The sequence below is a fragment of the Asparagus officinalis genome, chromosome 9 (genome assembly GCF_001876935.1).
Source record: "Asparagus officinalis chromosome 9, Aspof.V1, whole genome shotgun sequence".
Taxonomy (NCBI): Eukaryota; Viridiplantae; Streptophyta; class Magnoliopsida; order Asparagales; family Asparagaceae; genus Asparagus; species Asparagus officinalis.
Window position 1 is genome coordinate 65,522,699 of NC_033802.1, and position 17,470 is coordinate 65,540,168.

At 35.8% G+C, this 17,470-nt stretch overlaps 1 protein-coding gene across 1 annotated transcript in view; it reads left to right on the top strand.

The window, feature by feature from the left end:
- The window catches only part of LOC109823700 (importin-13), a 27,171-nt gene extending 9,714 nt beyond the window's left edge, over positions 1–17,457 (top strand). The window contains 16 exon segments of the mRNA XM_020390036.1: positions 110–166; positions 2,075–2,198; positions 3,316–3,447; positions 3,878–3,958; positions 5,511–5,624; positions 5,805–5,884; positions 5,964–6,099; positions 7,334–7,483; positions 10,001–10,086; positions 11,917–12,101; positions 12,196–12,288; positions 14,787–14,974; positions 15,082–15,193; positions 15,542–15,699; positions 16,057–16,173; positions 16,789–17,457. Of these exon segments, the coding sequence (XP_020245625.1) occupies positions 110–166; positions 2,075–2,198; positions 3,316–3,447; positions 3,878–3,958; positions 5,511–5,624; positions 5,805–5,884; positions 5,964–6,099; positions 7,334–7,483; positions 10,001–10,086; positions 11,917–12,101; positions 12,196–12,288; positions 14,787–14,974; positions 15,082–15,193; positions 15,542–15,699; positions 16,057–16,173; positions 16,789–17,013 (2,038 nt within the window). The 3' untranslated portion in view covers positions 17,014–17,457.

Sequence of the window (17,470 nt, forward strand, 5' to 3'; positions counted from 1 at the left end):
TCACCATAACCTTCCTTTTTCTGAAATTCTTTTTGTCACAGTTTGACAGGCTATACTAACATGATTTTGATTGCTCACTTTTGTGTTCAAATGTTTTCTGTGATGACAGTTGTGTTGTTTTTCCAAGTGACGACTGGGAAATTCCAGATTCAACATTGCAATTTTGGTAATATACTATTCTATCTTTATTTTTTAGTTGTTAGGATATAATTTATGCATCAAAAGCATATCCTAAAGTTTTACGGATGGCGTGATAAACTTGCTGTTGTAAATCAATGATCCCCTTTGTGAGTTCCACTGACTGAAACTTCTTGCATGCATGCAAGAAGTCTAGGTGTCGAATTCTCCTCATGTCAGGCTATTCTTTTTCTAGGGAGACAGAAAAAAAGTTCCCTTCTCAATGCTGGCTGCGAAATTAAGTAGATGACGTTGATACAAGTCCTGATGTTAAAAAAAATTGCCCTCTTTATGGAGGCAAATGTTAGTTTTTTCTTTTCCCCCCTTCTAGAGGCTTCTTTATGTCATTGAGATTGTCACTATATATGATGCGCTCTTAGTCAAGAATATGCCAATACAGTAGTCAAGTACAGGGAAGCCTAAGATCGATTCTCTGGGGAAGATCGATTCTCTAAGGGAATATCATTCATGGAGCTGAAGGATGTATTCTATGGTATGTGTTATGGTGTTAGATAACTCAAAGTCAAGACAGTGTTCAACTGACATCCACGGTGGTGGTTTGCCTGCTGAGGTCTGGTTGCCACCTTTCTACCTTGCTTTTGGCCAGGCCCGCTAATTGAGCTCCACGTGGTTGTTTGCCTGGATATGATTTTAGGCAATTCACTTTCATTCATTTAGTTTCACAAGCTTAAATTTTTTCGCACTTAGTAAATTTAGGTTATCAGATGAGTCTGATTGAATCTCTTGAAGGGCTCAAGCTGAGCCTCAAGCTTTTCAAGACCATGCACAATCCAATTATACAGAAGAAAATGAAGTTTACAACTGAAGACAAATAATGTATCAATTCTTTTGCAATTGCACAATGAAAATATAGAGGAAGTAATCAAGCAGATAGTATGCCTAGGTTGTTAGATGGGTCTGATGGAGCTCTTGCAAGCTTGAGCCGAGAAACTTCTCGAGTGCACGTAAAATCCATATAAAGGTACAAAACATATTTTACAACCGAACGCGGAAATTGTATTAAACCTTGAATTGCACAATGAGAGTATAGAGGATGTAACGGAATGGAGAGCAAGTCTTGCAATCAAATAGAATGTTTGACTTGAGTTATCTGACACCCTAACACATACCATAGAATGCATCCTCATTATTAGGTTGCAAAAAAAATTTCAACTTAATAATTGAACAATATATTTGATTGTTGAATTAATTATAAGTCTCTAATGATGTTAATAAACTACCATTGATAATTGAAAATAATGACAACAATTTTAAAGTGAGGAATTGCAGGGAAAAAATGATAACGGAAATTCTATTTATTACGTACGGTACGTAGCTGGCGTGGATTGGCTGTAATGAAGTTGAAATATTAGGCTTGAGAATGATTGGAAATTTTAATTAAATTAATCTTTATCAAGATGCAGGCCTAGTCATGACTTACAACTTATTGAGTCTTTGAGGGATCGACCTCTGAGTCTACTCGAGCTTTTAAATGATCAAGCTTAAACACGAAACTGGATTTGCCTGGTCCTCAAACCTGTTCATTTATCTTGGCGAGATTATACTTTTTGTTCACGGTTTGTTCATTAAGTTAGTGAACAAGCTGAAACAAGCTTTTACCTTTTTTTAACTCGAGCTTTTACCAGTTATTACTGACTAGCAGACTTGGCTCTTAGTGGCCATCCAGTTTCCTTAGCTGCTTTTATATACCGCTGGTTTTCCTTCTGAGAATTGAAGCCATGTGCATCACTTAATGTCAGTTCTCAATTCATAAACTTATAATCACTTAATTGGTATTTGCACTGCAATGTGGTATTGGATCTCGAGATTTTTGGTATTTGCACTGCAATGTGGTATTAGATCTCGAGATTTTTACTTAGCTAATATTTCGCTTCAGGTGTAGCCTTGCAAGTTATCTTCTTGGTTCGGTTTCAGCCAAGGCAAATTGCCGTAGAGGATTGCAAGAAATGTTTTCCCCTGTATTTTCAGCATTATTAGATGTCATTTTATTGCGTACTAAGGTAATAATCTTTTTTTCTTTTTCCACTTTTATTCGGCATTTTATGACATTTTCTTTCATATAATTTATCTACCTTTTATGATCTACATTCTCTGGGATTTCTTTTTTCTATTTTGTGCTGTTGAAGACCATGAGTTGCTTCCAGTTTAATAGAAGTCTGAGCAAAAAATATTTTTGATACATGTACATCAACAATAACCATGAGTTGCATCAAAAAAGATTTTATATGATTAGTTTAAGGCACATAAACAACTGGTTGTTGTTCCATTTGTCTCTTTGTGCTTAGAGATGCATGTGATTCCCTATGCAAAATCCCATGTCTACCTCTTTTGTCTACACTTCCAAATCATGTGGAATTAGGAAGGCTGCACTGTGGTTCCAATGTTCCATAAGCTTAAACTGCATGACCATGACTGGTCTTGACGTTCCCATAGCAGCCCATCATGTCTGATTAGTAATTGAAACCAACTCATATAGGGGTAGCTAGGTTGACAGCTACTTAAGGACTGATCATGTTTTTCCATAACTGTTGCAATCCAAATAACCATTCAATTTTCATGGGAAAGGCTTATGGTGATGATGGAGAATGCAAAGCACGTCAGTGCACATGTTGACAGTCGTATAATTTCAGTGTCCAGTGTCTCGTCCTTACTATTCTTTATGCTATATGTTGATTGGGAGATCAGTTTGAAAGCTCAGTTTACATCTCAACATTACTTTCCGGCTGCATGATTAGCAATTTAGAAATCATGTTTTAGGAATGCGCATATTTGTATCCATATGAATATCTCTAGATGTTTATGAGTTTAAAGAAAATCCTTGGCATGTCTCAAAACTGTAGCTGAACATCACTTGGCATATTGTACAATTACCCGTCTATATGGGCTGCAGCTGTAGTTAAGAAAGGAGTATACCCTCGTGTCAGAATTCCCACGCGCAATTGAAAATAACCTTATGAACTGTGATCCCACCAGAATCCACTAGAAAAGTTACTGTCTATGAAGAGGAGAAATATGAAGCTGGTAGCCTGCACACATAGTTTAATATTTCTATTATTTTCCCTGGATTTCCCCCCTTATCATTCCCTGTTCTCAACTTTCTGTGCTCCTCTTTGGCAGTTTGATCCTGAAGTTGATGGTGGCACTGGAATGTTGGATATACCTGACGGGCTCATTCAATTTAGGATGAATTTGGAAGAACTTCTAGTAGATATTTGTCAGCTTATAGGGCCAGCTTCATTTGTGCAAAAGGTGCTCTTTTCAGTATGTTGATTCTCTATATTTTCAAATATTTGCAAGTGAATATAACTGAATAAATTAAGTTATTTGTTTTATATTTGTGCTATTCCGCTTATCATTGTATTTTCTAGTTGCTCTTGCACCATAAATGTTGTCAACAGAAGCATTAAGTTTTATGTACTAACAGATGCACCATTGCCGTGAAATAAAGGTTTCTTGTTTGCTTACTTTTTTGAGTTTTTCCATTGTAACATTATAATGATATCTATATATAACTCTGTTGCTTCTGACACAACTAGATCACACCTTTGTCTTCTTTGTTTTCTTTAGATTTTCTGTGGTAACTGAGTTAATGATAAATTAGCACATTTAAGTTTTAAATTTGCCTCATAACCGCATCATTTTGCATGCTGTGTGAATTTATGTAATTAGTTGCATACAGATTTTCGGTGGTGGATGGGCAACTACGGATACATTAATTCATTGGGAAGATGTGGAATCAAGAATGTTTGCTCTCAATATGGTGAGGCAAGGTTTTACAAATTGTTGTGTTTTTTAGTGTACCAGATGTAAAGTCCCTTAAGTAGCCTGTAGATCTCTTAACTGAAAATCTAACTTTGAGATGTTTTCTTATGTATTGTTTTGTATATTTGCATAAGTACTTATGGATGCTTACCTTTCACTAGAGTAACTAATTTCTAAACAAAAAATAATATTAACCTGCATCATAAATTGATAAAGGTTAGGAGAAATATTCTTGGTCCATCATAACCTAATCGATCCTTTCTTTTAGCTTCCTTTTTTGGTCGCATGAAGTTGCAAGTTAACAAAGATTTTATAGTTCATGAAATTTAACTCTACTTCATGTATATTGTTGTATATAATGTTATAGTGCAATTATATCTCAATTCTCATGTCTAAAATTTCATTGGATATAATATTGCCTTGTATAAGTAGACGGATTTTAACATTATCTTCTTATATTCAAATGAGGTGATGCACATCTCTGCAATTTGAGGTATCACAATTTTCTTGTTTTGGGAGTGGACTCCGATTTGCTAATTCCAAATATAGAAGTGGTGAATCTCAATTCAAAATGAAAGTTAAATTTCTTTGATTCGGACTCGGCAGTTTCTACCAAATCTAAAATTTTAAATTCATGGAACTACACCACTTAGTAACTAACACATCCTTGGACAAGCCGTAATTTCAAAGTCCCCTTTTGTTTGGGAAATGCCAGTATCCTAATATTTCTAATTGGTATTTGATGCTTCCTGAATGAATTTGGAGGGGTTAGAAACAGAAAAAGCTAGAACAGAGATACAAGAAAAGATGAAAACATTTTAGAACAAAGTACCTCTGCATAGAGGACAATCCGTTCCTAGATGAGACCCTTTATGGTACTGAAAATCACATTATTATCACCTGAAAGAAATGAGTATCTAAATCTTGATTCAAAGTTTCCAGGTTTAGTAGTTTATTAAATTTGAGGAGGACATCTTCCATCTTGAATAAACTTGTCAACTACTCCCAAGCGGCACTGTTTTCCTAATGGTATTGCGTCAGCACTCACTACTTCGTTTCACATCTTAATAAAAAAGGAAGTATTTTCAGTGAGAAAACAAATGTTACAGGTAAATCTCTTGTGGTCAACCTTGAACATGAAGATTTTGGAATAACTGAACATCTTGGACAAGAATCTTTTTCTCAATTTTGGACCAATAGGTGAATGTAGCAAAAGCTCCAAGCAAACTAAGTGGAATTACGTAGGTGGGAAGGGAGAGCATTGTTGGATTACTCAATGCCAAACTTCCTTTATGCTTGCTCCCTATTTGCGTCGGAGGTTGATAAGGATGGTTTTATGCGTACCAGCAAATTCAGAAGACAAAAACACAATCAGGATGAATTATGATTTATTAAATCAGTTAGCTTAACTTCTCGAGTGCATACTTTTTGATGGAGTTCACCAAGTTAATGCTTCTATAACTTTTTAGGTCTTGAGATTGTTCATTCTATTATTTTTTTTTCATACATGTAAAAATTAAACTCACAAGGATTTACTCATGGTTGTTTAGGTTGCAGAAACTATTCTGCAAGAGGGACAGCCGTTTGACTTTTCATTGATCATGCGGTTGGTGACCATTTTATCTAGTAGACCATCTGAAGAGCTCAAGGGTTTCTTATCCTTTGTAAGTTCAACTGCGCTCTAAAAAATATATAAATAAATAAATGAATAAATGAATAAAAATCTCCATTTGTTGCTCTTCAAAATTCACTTAATTTCAAATATTCTTTAAGTAAGCTAACTTTATGCTCCCTGTATAAATTCAAATGTCTAAAGTTGCCTCTGTAATTTTTTATTTTTGTAGGTATATAAATCTGTAGCTGATGTAGTTGGTTCTTATTCCAAGTGGATCTCGTCATTGCAAAATAACATTAGGCCATTACTGTAAGAGTTTAACATCGTCGTTTCAACGATTATTATGTGTCCCTCTTCTTATTGATGAATCTGTTCTTGACTCTTCCAGTCTATTCTGTGCATCTGGGATTGAAGTCTCAGTGTCCTCAAATGCTTGCTCGTCAACCTTGCGTAAACTTTGTGAAGATGCTTCCACGCTGATTCATGATCCACAAAATCTTGAAATTCTGATTTGGATTGGAGAGGTATTGTTTATCTAACTAGATACTTCTTGTAATGTGTTGAATCATTAATCAAAGCTACAACAAATTAAAATATCTGCGCGGGATTCTTTATGACACAGACTGTTTGATTTATGTGATTATGATCGTGATGACACCTCTTGTACAGCCAGTCATGATGGAATGCCAGAATTCCTGTTAAATGACTGAAAACATATTGTGTTTGACTTCTATTTAAATTCTGAAGAGCTAACTGGTTGCTTCTAATCAGTTAAAACATATAGTATGTTTGCAGTTTGCGCTAAGAAACTAAATTTCTCGTTAAATTGAATTCTCATATTGTTGCCATATAATCTGTTTCCTTATCTTGCACTCATTTTTTTCCATTTTTTGAAAAATGTTCCTAAAATGGACCTGATCTAATTCCGCTTTGAATGGTACCATGATATTGGAGTGTATACTTGATAGGCAACTGGATGGACTTCACTTTATGGTTGACATCATCCAGCAACTTCTTACACCATTATGATGTGACCTTTCTAACTGTAAGAAGCCTTATGGTACACAGCTTTGGTCCTGCCTATCAATTCAGTATCATAATGTCCTGACTCCATGCAAAAACTGCTGCAGGCTTAATATGTGTGCTCAGACAGAGAGACACATGGCGTAACATGTTAGAAATACGAGCTTGAAATCTCTTCTGTGGAGAAATTAATTCTCCTAGTGCTTGGAAGTTTTTTTTGGGTTTCCCATATTATTTTTTTCACTTGATCCTTTTACTCAATGAAATAAGTGGCACTGGCTCTGAGGTAAAACAGCAACAATAACAAAGCATGTAATTCTTCCCTTTTTTTCAACTGGTAGATTTGGACTTTTGGAGTTTTGACCGGACGTGTAAGGTTGATATTCTATATCTATGGTGAAGCGCTTAATTGTTCTCAGACATATGCATTGTGTGGTCTGATCTAGGGTGATATGCTGGTGCAACAATGATTTCATTGCCGTGAGAAAGTTCTGCTTTTATTAACAGAAGAACAATGCTTATACTAGTGATATCGGCAGTCGGCTTATTGTGCCATTAAGTTGTTAGTATGTGAAAAGTTTAACGTTATGGTATATACGATCTTCCTTTTGGGACCAAATGGCATGTGTGATAATTTCCTTAACATATAAGTTTTTGCTAGTTCAGTATATGGTTTCACATTTTGTTACTGTTTTTTTTTTATCTAACCTTAATAAATTGCTTTTTTTTTGGAAGGATTTGGAGAAGAGGAGTTTGTCATTGGAAGAAGAGGAAGAGGTTGTTAGTGCTATAACTCTTACCATTAGTTCTGTGCCCAACAAAGAGCTAAAAAAAAGTTCATTAGCAAGGCTGCTGTCCTCTAGCTATGGAGCCATTGGAAAACTTGTGCGTATATTTTTCTATCACGTGGCAGTTTCGACATTACACACATGCACGCGTGCGCACACACACATTCTCATAAAAGCAGGAGCATCAATTTAGTGCTCCTTTGTACTTACTAGGTGAAGAAATTTATTGCACTATGCAAGATTTTGTACGTTATTAAAGTTAATGGAAAAGCGTTGGTGGTTAGTAGAAAGTAAAAAAAGATAGTTTGGAGGATTTATACCAGCATATAAAATGGGGGTTGCTCTTTCTACTTCATATATTAGTATATGAATCAGACTCCTTCGCCAACTTATGCAATGATGCATCTATTGAAAAATTGAATTTCACATTGCTAGTAATAATTTGGTCTCAAATGTCAAATCTTTAAACTCCAAGTCATCCAAGTATACTTACCTCTCCATGTGTTGGATTAGAAGTTATTAGTGTATTTCCATTGCGGCCTTTTATTTATTATAATCTGCAACTTCTTCAGAACATTCTTCTGTTTATTACTATTAAGTGGCCTGTTGAAAGTCCATTCATCATGCTTGAACACATTGTTTTAACCACATAATGATTGAATACTGTTATCATTTAATGTAACTTAAATATGAGAATATCCTGATAGGATGCTCACTTTGGCTCATTTTTTAAATACGTTTTTACATGAAAACCACCTTTATTTGTGTCCAAATTGCAATTTACCACTTTATTTTTTTATTTTTTTATGTAAACCACATTAGTTTGCTTACATGTTCTCAATGTCACACTTTTGGGTATTTTGTGTTTTAAAAAAATGTGAAATTCCTATAGTACTCTTCAGTCTAACCCAAAAGGGAAAAAAAAGAAGAGGAGGAGAGGAAGGGGAGAGGGGGAGGGAAGTTGGTGGGATCGGTGGCGGGATAGGAGGGAGGGAGGTTGGCGGCTAGAGTGGAGAGAGGAAGAGTAGGAGAGGAAGAAGGTGACGAAGGTGAAAATGGAGGAGAGGAGAGGGGAAGGGAAGTTGAGGGGAAGCAGGGGTGACAAACGGGTCGATTCGGGTCGGGTCAGGTCAGGTTATAGTCGACCCGACCCATATAAATGTGATCCGATCCCACTCGTTTAATAACAGGGTCAATGCTACATGACCCATTTATTAAGCGGATTACCCGACCCGACCCGTATAACCCGAATGACCCGTTTATTAGCTTGTTGAAGGTGTTGCGGGCCATTCCCTCGAAGGTCGTGTAAAAAATGGCGCCGGCTGCGGTAGGCGAGAAACTTTGCGCGACGTTCATTCCATTTATTGCAACCGTCAAAGTAATCATCTTCGTCGTCTCCGATTGCTTCGATCAACGACCGCTGTCGATTCAGCAACGGGTTCTCAAGAAGCAGACAACCTATGATATTCGTAGACTTGCTCACGTATCCAGATGTTGTACATTTTTATAAATTTTTTACAACTTGTACAAGTTGGATAAGTTTGATTCCTATTGCTTGCTTAATCTTTCCACTGAAGATTTCTGAATTTTAGATTTGTAAGTTGCCTAGCTGTCTTATTAGTCAAACCGAGCTATATTTTGCTGCAAAATACCTATTTTCTTCGGTAAAACCCCCAACTTTATCTCATCATCTTGATGAGGAGCAGCAGGCGGCAGCGGATCCATCAACCTCGATCTCGTCTTGATACGAAGAAGGCCTGAAGCTTTTTGAAACAAGGAGTTCGAAGTGCAGCGCAGGACCTCACCATTGCCTTCCTCTTTCGGGTTGGTGTTGGGTTATACGGGTGGTACCCGAACTGACCTATTTAATAAATGAGTAAATTTGGGTTGACCTGTTTATGACCCGACTCATATAATTCGACCCATACTTATTATAAACGGGTCAGATCGGTTGATGAGTCGGGTCATAAATTGTCACCCCTTAGGGAAGTTTGAGTATGGAGAAATCATAGAAATGGAGGAGGTGATGGAGGAAGTGGAGAAGGACAGAGAGGGGAAGAGGAGAGGAAAAGGAGGATGTGGAGGGGGTCATTGGTTGAGAGGGAGGAGAGGAGAAAAGAAATTAGGGTTTGGAGAAACCCTAGAGATGAAGGAGATGGTGGAGGAGATGGAGGAAGAGGAGATGGAAGGAGAGAGAGGAAGGAAGAAGATGGAGAGAGTTAAAGTGGGAATTTTTGAAAATTTTTGGGCTGAATAATGGTAAAGGTGTGACATTGAGAACATGAAAGCAAACTAAGGTGGTTTACATAAAAAATAAAATAAAATAAAGGTCGTAGGTTACAATTTGACATAAGTTAAAGGTGGTTTTCATGTAAAAACCCTTTTGAATATTTAGTTATTTTCTTTTAATTTTCATATTGAACTATGTGGAGAAATCCATTAAACAGTAAATAAAAACTGAACATATGCTGTTGTCCTATATCCCTCTAGGCTTTATGGATCTTCTACTGTCAATTCTTCTCCATGCCTATGTTCTTTTGTTATCCTTGTCGTTGTATAAAAGTATGTTTCCTCTTTCTGCATTCGTAAAATATTCATCCCATTCATTTTCCAGATAGATGCAGACAGTGAGCACTCTTTGAAGAAAAATCCTGCTGCCTATACCCAGGCCTTGGGCTCAGCTGTAAGGGGTTTATACAGGTTGGTTACACATTTCACAGTGCTTACAAACATTTCTTCTGTTTACATTATGGCACTTGTAATGGATTTTTCATGCAATATAAGATTCAGATTTATTTGTATCAGATGTGTGATAATACTATGGCCCATGTTATTAAGGAATTTTCTTCTGGCAATCCTTTTTTCCTGGTAAAATATTAACTTATTGGGTTCTGTCTTTTTTTCTGGATGAACTCGACTGAATTGCGAGTTCATAAGTTATAACTGCTGTTGAAATATATGAAGTATTTTAACACTGATAATTGCCAGGTCAAAGTTGTTTATGTGGATCTTCAATTTTGGATTATTAATATATCTTAAAAATATACATTTCTTGTTTCCATGTTCATATTCTGGCCATGAATATATCTAGTATGTTGGGTTCTAAAGGTAGTATCATGCTCATTTGTCAATTGTCATTGCTCAAGAAGTCCGTTTAAATTTTAATTTAGGGTTTTCTTGTTGAAGTTTGGGTTTGGCAGTTTTCTGATTTGACTTAAACCAGTTTGGTTTTTGTTCATAGCATGAATAAAAAAGGACCTCTTAACCTGAGTATTTGGATCAGTTTTATACCCAAATTGCAGCCTTAAAGGAGAGATGCCTATGGAGTGAGGTAAAAGGTTCTCAGTAAGGTATAATTATTAAGGTATATAAAATAATTACCAAGGACCTTTTGAGTTCATTCCAAGTTCCTAACCCAAGCTACTGTTTTCAACAGTATGTTTTCACTTTGAAGCTTACAGGTGAGATGGTTAGCTTTTTTTTTTTTTTTTTTTTTTTTTTTTTTTTTTTTTTTTTTTTTGAGGTTTGAAGATTAAGCTCATTTGAGCCAGCAAGCCAAAACCTTCATACTCCCAAATAATGCTAACGAAGCCTATGTGAGTTTAGATAAATGGAGAAGATAATAAAAGCATACGTTGGAGTTGGATTAACCTTTGAAGCATAATGGTAGCCAACAAGGCAAATGGAAATACATTTTTGTGAGCATAATGACTCCCAGCCAGCTTGAAATATGAAAAGAGATCTGGGCAGTGTGTCAGCCCTCCTCCCTTCTCTTAGGGGCTGTTTGGTTGTATGTTTTTACCATGTAAAAGGATGGAAAGTGTAAAAAAGTGGGTCCCAATGTCAGCTTTCATCACTTTCAATTGTTTGTTTGTAGTTGTGAAAATAGGGTAAAGTGATTTCATATGCTGATGTGGCTTGTAAAGTGATTTCATAAAAAAAAGACATGATTTTAGGAGAAAGCTGACATTGAAGTCAGGAAAAATAATAAAAAATAATTCCAACCAATATGATTATTTGAGTAGGGACCACTTTTTACACTTTCCAAACAAACAATTAAAGTTACATTTACAAACCAAACAAGCAATTTATGATTCCAATGGAATCAAAAACAAACAAAGAAAAGTATAAAAGTAAAATTGATGAGGTGGACAACAACTTTCCAAGTTGTGTCATACACAACTTTACCGACAACAACCAAACAGCCCCTTATTTTCTCCTACTTCTACAATTTATTGTCTTTATGCAATGTTTCTTAATTTTTGAGGACATGGCTTAGTATATAGTTATATTTTTTGTACCAGTTAGGTGGTATGACTACTTGATGAAGACAGCGTCTTCTTGCCAAACTTGAAAGCTTGCTTTATTATCATTAGCACGGATTATCTTCTTTTAAACCTGCTGGAAGATTTATGCATCATTCATGTCTTTGCATATCATAATTTTTTAGTCAACAATATCAGTCTGTATCTAAGCTTTTGAATATTCGAGTATTTGTTCTGTCTCGGCTGAAAGAGCTTTTGACTTTAGGATGGGAGCCGTGTTTAGTCATCTAGCACCTGCGACAACTGATCAGATTGAGGATGACACGATTCTGGTTCTCCTGGGAGTGTTTTGGCCACTTTTGGAGAAACTTTTCAGTTCAGCACATATGGAAAATGGTAGTTTATCTGCAGCTGCATGCCGATCTCTTTCTCAAGCTGTCCATTCTTCAGGTGTTTCTCTGACTTAATTTTACTCTTGGTTTTAAGCATTGGTCAGAAATGTTTAAGAGCCTTTAGTTCATTGATTGAATTTCACACATTACAGGCCAACAGTTTTTGATGCTGTTGCCAAAAGCACTGGACTGTTTGTCTGCAAACTTTTTGCTATATCAGAACCATGAATGCTATGTAAGAACAGGTACTATTCTTAATTTATTGCTATGTAAGAACAGGTACTATTCTTAATTTATTGCAATGCCTATTATACTTGTTATTATCAAATCAATCAGTTGGAACCTGCAGAATAAACCTGCAAAATGACGGATTCTTATTTTTATGTTCTGAATTAAATTGAATGAGACTTGATCTCTGTGATGTGAAAATAGAGAAAATTGATCTTCAACAATTCAAAGTATGATAAATGGTGTTGCTAAGTTTCTACGTGCAATTATAGAAGGCTATCCTTGAGATTCTTTGCATGTGGATGCCTGTTGTAGATGTCATGCTTGTTTTCTCATCTGATTCTTGTGTAACATTATATACTATCTTCTTATCATTTGATAACTTTACAAAAGTACTATCTTTATGCTGGACATATCTTACTTTAATTTTCTTCAGCTTTAGAATAAGTTCTCCGTTGGACACATTGCGGCCTGCCAGTTTATGTGATGATGGATGCCTATCCTCTAACCGCAATGTATGCCTAATTTGATGACCTTATTTGTGTTTGCCCAAACATAGTTCCCTTTCTTTGCGACTGAAGTGAGTTTCTTATCCTCTTGACAAGTCTCAGACTCTCAGAAGAATTATACATTCTACCCAAGCAATAATGATTGTGTTTGGCTGCTTACTAAATAGAAATGATTTCATTGATTTCCTCCTGAGACTCATGCGGTTTCTAATTAGCCATCTATGCCAATATTCTGTTGGTCCTATTAGTTTGTTTTTTAACCTTCAGACCTGTTCATTTTTCACCACTTCTCTGAACCTCACGTAAAGCGTTCTACTATCATCAGTTTTCTGCCAATTGCGAGTTTTATATTGGATATACAAGAGAGATCATGTCCGGTAAATCATTACTCTCAACCTAATTCTTGTTCTTGTTTAAGATGTTTATTTGTTATTTTGGCTACAGCTTTGCAGAAATTCTTTCTATTTCCTTTTTGTTTGTGACCTGGTAATGAGTTTTCTAGTTTTAGCTTTTTATTGATATCGTTGTTGTTTACGTTCACTCACTATGCACTCTGATCAATTGTCTGCTTCATTTTCTCCCTACCGTTCCCATTATTTTCAATATTAATTTGCATTGAGCTGAGCATGTCATTCCTTAAGCTCCTTTTACCTTGTCTAAAGTTTCGTAAGTTGCTCACAGTGTTGCTTGGTCTCTAACCTAAGACACACGCACAGACACAAAAAATAATAAAAATAAAAATAAAAAACTTGTTTAGAGCTTGGGAGCATCAAAACTAAAAACGACTCTTCATCTTATAGGGTAAACTGCAGTAAGGCACTTCCCCTGCTTGTGATGGTGATCTTCTTGCTAACTCAGTGCCAGTTGCCATAACACATGCATGTTCTCCTTGCGTGCTGCCTTCTGGCTCTCTTTAGGTCTTCAAGGGTCACCACAGTTTCTTATGATATCTTAAATGGTTTGTCACTGAAGTAGGGAACCTTATTCATACCTTTCTCATGGTCAACAAAAGTATTACCAATTTGGATTACTTTATTTTAACTCTTTGCCCTTCTATAATAAACCGTAAGTCATTCTAGATGTTTGCAGGTAACTGAATGCTCATAAAAATGCACTTGCGTTCACTTCCCGCTTGAAGACCTTTTTCATATCTTTGTGGCATTTTGCTGATTGCGTAGATATTAGTAGACCCCTAAGTTGCTTTGTTATGATTACAGAGTACATATAGAACATGATATGGCACTTTCATATAGTACAATCTGAAATCCTAGGATGCTTGTAAATTGTGGATATTACAGCAGTATTTTTTTGTGTGAATTAGCATTATTTACCTGGGAATAAATTGTGAGGTTGTAAGGTTAAATAAATACAATAACATATAAAATAATTTCAAGCTACTAGAGATAGCATAAGTCTTAGTTAAGAAATTGAACAAATTATATAAATGCTTCTATAGATATAATGGAATTGCATTAGAACTTTGACCTATAGTCTCGAATGCATTTCTTATGTTTCTTTTTAAATGTCCAGTATGCCTCGTAAAAGTTTAGGTATATGAGTATCCATGAAGTATCTGGGTATCCAAGTATCAGACACGAACAGGTATGAGTATGCAACCAACATTAAAAATCTGTGTAACATAGGTTAACCCAAAGAATGCATGATTATTACATGGTGCAAGATGATAAATGCTACCGTTTATTTTTTTCTCTTAATTCAAATAAATTTATGGCACCACCTAACATTTACTATAGATATATGTTTGCTCATATTACCACATTGAACAATTGCTTTGTTGTTTACTTTATTCCTCTTGCTTTGTAATTAGGATTATATAGCTTATGCAAATACCACTGTAAAATTGACCAACCTTCAGATCTATTTCTCAGCATGTACTTCTAACTTTCATATTTACCTGTTACTCCCTATTATTGCATTGATGCTGTAAAATTTAGTTCTATTTATGATTTCTTGGTATATCTTTTCATTTTTGGAAACTTTATCAGCTGCTGTGATGCTTGAAGAATTTGGCCACAGAGAAGAGTATGGACCTTTATGCATTAGTGTATTTGAGAGATTTTCCTCTGCAGCATCAGTGACAGCTCTTAATTCTTCTTACATTTGTGATCAAGAACCTGATCTGGTGGAAGCATACACTAATTTTACATCTGCATTTGTTCGCTTCTGCCCTAAGGTCTTAGCTCAGTTGTTTCCAGCTATGTTCAACAATATTTAGTTGAAGTATTTGATGATGTACTATTGCACAGAAGGAGCTGATATCTTTATGTGTGCATTTTTCAGAAGGTTATTGCTGCATCTGGTTCACTGCTTGAGTTATCCTTTCAAAAGGCAGCTATATGCTGCACTGCCATGCATCGGGGAGCAGCATTGGCAGCTATGTCATATCTTTCATGTAAGTATAAGATTACCACCTCTTTCTTTCGTTCTTTATCATGTATTTACTCTATTTTCATATAGGAACCTTGTTTAGTGGAAATTAAACTTGTCAGTCTGGCTTTTTTCTGCACAGAATGCTAGGTTGTGTTTCTGAATATATTATATGCATCTCAATATATCGCATTTTATGATGTCTGCTGTGTCTTTGTATTTATTTTTCCCTGCCACATGATGTGCTGGTTACAGTGTTTCTTCACTCCTAATGTCAGTAAAATAAAAGGCTCACAATTTTATTTTGGTCTTCTCATGACTATTAAAGCTTTTCCATTTTGAAATCCCCATTGTAGGTTTGTATGTCTTGCAGGTTTCTTAGATGTTAGCCTCACCTCCTTATTGGAATCTTCGGCTTTTGTACATGAAGGATCATTAAGTTCAGTGGCAATTCAAATTTTATCTCATAGCGGGGAAGGACTTGTATCCAATGTGGTATATGCTCTAGTTGGTGTCTCTGCAATGTCAAGGGTAATTATATGCCTCCTTTTCTTGAAGTATGAATCTTCTTTTGACTTAACTAATTTATTCTGCAATGTCAAGGTGATTGTTGATATTGCCCTTGCAGATTATTTAGAGAGACCTTTTGACTAAAATTACTCTATATGACGGTTACATCTTTTTAAGTATTGCTTTGTTCTACAATGCCTCAGAAAAATGTTCCTTATAATCTTCTACGAGCATATTTACAAGCCCTATTTGATTTCCTAGCATTGTTAACTTATCTGAGAAAGAATATTCTCAAAATGAGATCATCTGAAAATTCGCACAATTTCTCTTAAAGTTGCTAGCTTCAATCTGCTAATATATAAGCGAATTTTTCAATAGGTCCATAAAACTGCAACAATCTTACAGCAGTTAGCGGCAATTTGCAGTCTTTCTGAGAGAACCGCCTGGAAGGCAGTTCTTTGTTGGGATTCTTTTCATGGATGGTTACAATCAACGGTCGGTGCATCTCTCCCTCTTTCCTGTATTTCATGCACATACTTGTGCACAAATGCTCATGCTTGCTTTAACTCTCGATCCATCTTAATAGTGTGTGTATGCTATATGATAAGATAGATGTAATATTCTCCATAGCTCTTGGCTAAAAAGTCATTATGCATCTGGTAGCCCTTCTTTCTGGGCTATGAAGATTGCATTTGCGATGATCATTCTTCTATTTATAGGCGTAATAACCATCAATATGCAATCAGTACAAAGATGGTAATTAGCTATAAGGCGAAGTGCCTGTGTCAGATTTATTCTGAAGAAATTTGTGAGATAAAAAAATTTTGTTGGAGGGAGGATATACATACATACATATACATGCATGCATGCATGTTGCACTTTGTAATGTATGTATGTATGAAAAAAAAAATTCCTTTATAGTGGAATGCCATATTACTTTCTTATGATAATTTTGATATGAGATTATCCTTAATCTCTCATGTTTCACATGTGGTACTTTATATACCCTTTTTTTTCACTTCATATGGAGTACTAGGTAGCATACGTTTCAGTTTGTCTCCTTTTTTCCTTTTGTATGAGATAGATAATTGATATCTAAGATTTTATCAGGTCCGAACTTTGCCTTCAGAGTATCTAAAGCAAGGAGAAGCAGAAACTATAGTTCCTACATGGATTAAGGCTCTTGCCCATGCAGGAACAGATTATCTCGAGAGCAAGACCAGTGATTTCAGTAGAAGTGATCATGGTCATATGCAAGGGAAAGGGGGAAGAATTTTGAAGCGCATTATAAGAGATTTTGCTGATAACCACCGCAATATTCCCAACCCTACATAACTCCCCCACCGATGCAATCGTAGAGACCAGTTGCTCATTTTTCTGATGGAAATTGTACATTGGAGGCTATTAGAAAGCTCGGTTTTGAAACCAGCAGCTTGGGTTCACTGGTCTTTAACAGTTGATTCAACTTCCAATTTTTGCTCAATTTTGAACTGTACAGTGGCATTTCACTTCTATTGGAATTTGAACATCAGTGAGAAGTCATTCAGTGCTTGTACATAATCTTTTTGGATTATCCTGTAAAGCTTAGTTGATGATGACGACAACTGCAATGCCAACAAGAGCCAGCTTCCGGTGTATCTGACAGGCTACTGGAGCTGTAGGGCTCATGACAATGAGGGGCTCAACAAGGCCTACGTGTATTTGCAAATGAAAATATTCATAAATTTTGGAAATTTCCATTAATTTAGAATTAGTCAATTAATTCCAGTGTTGCCCTGCTGTTCAAAGTTTC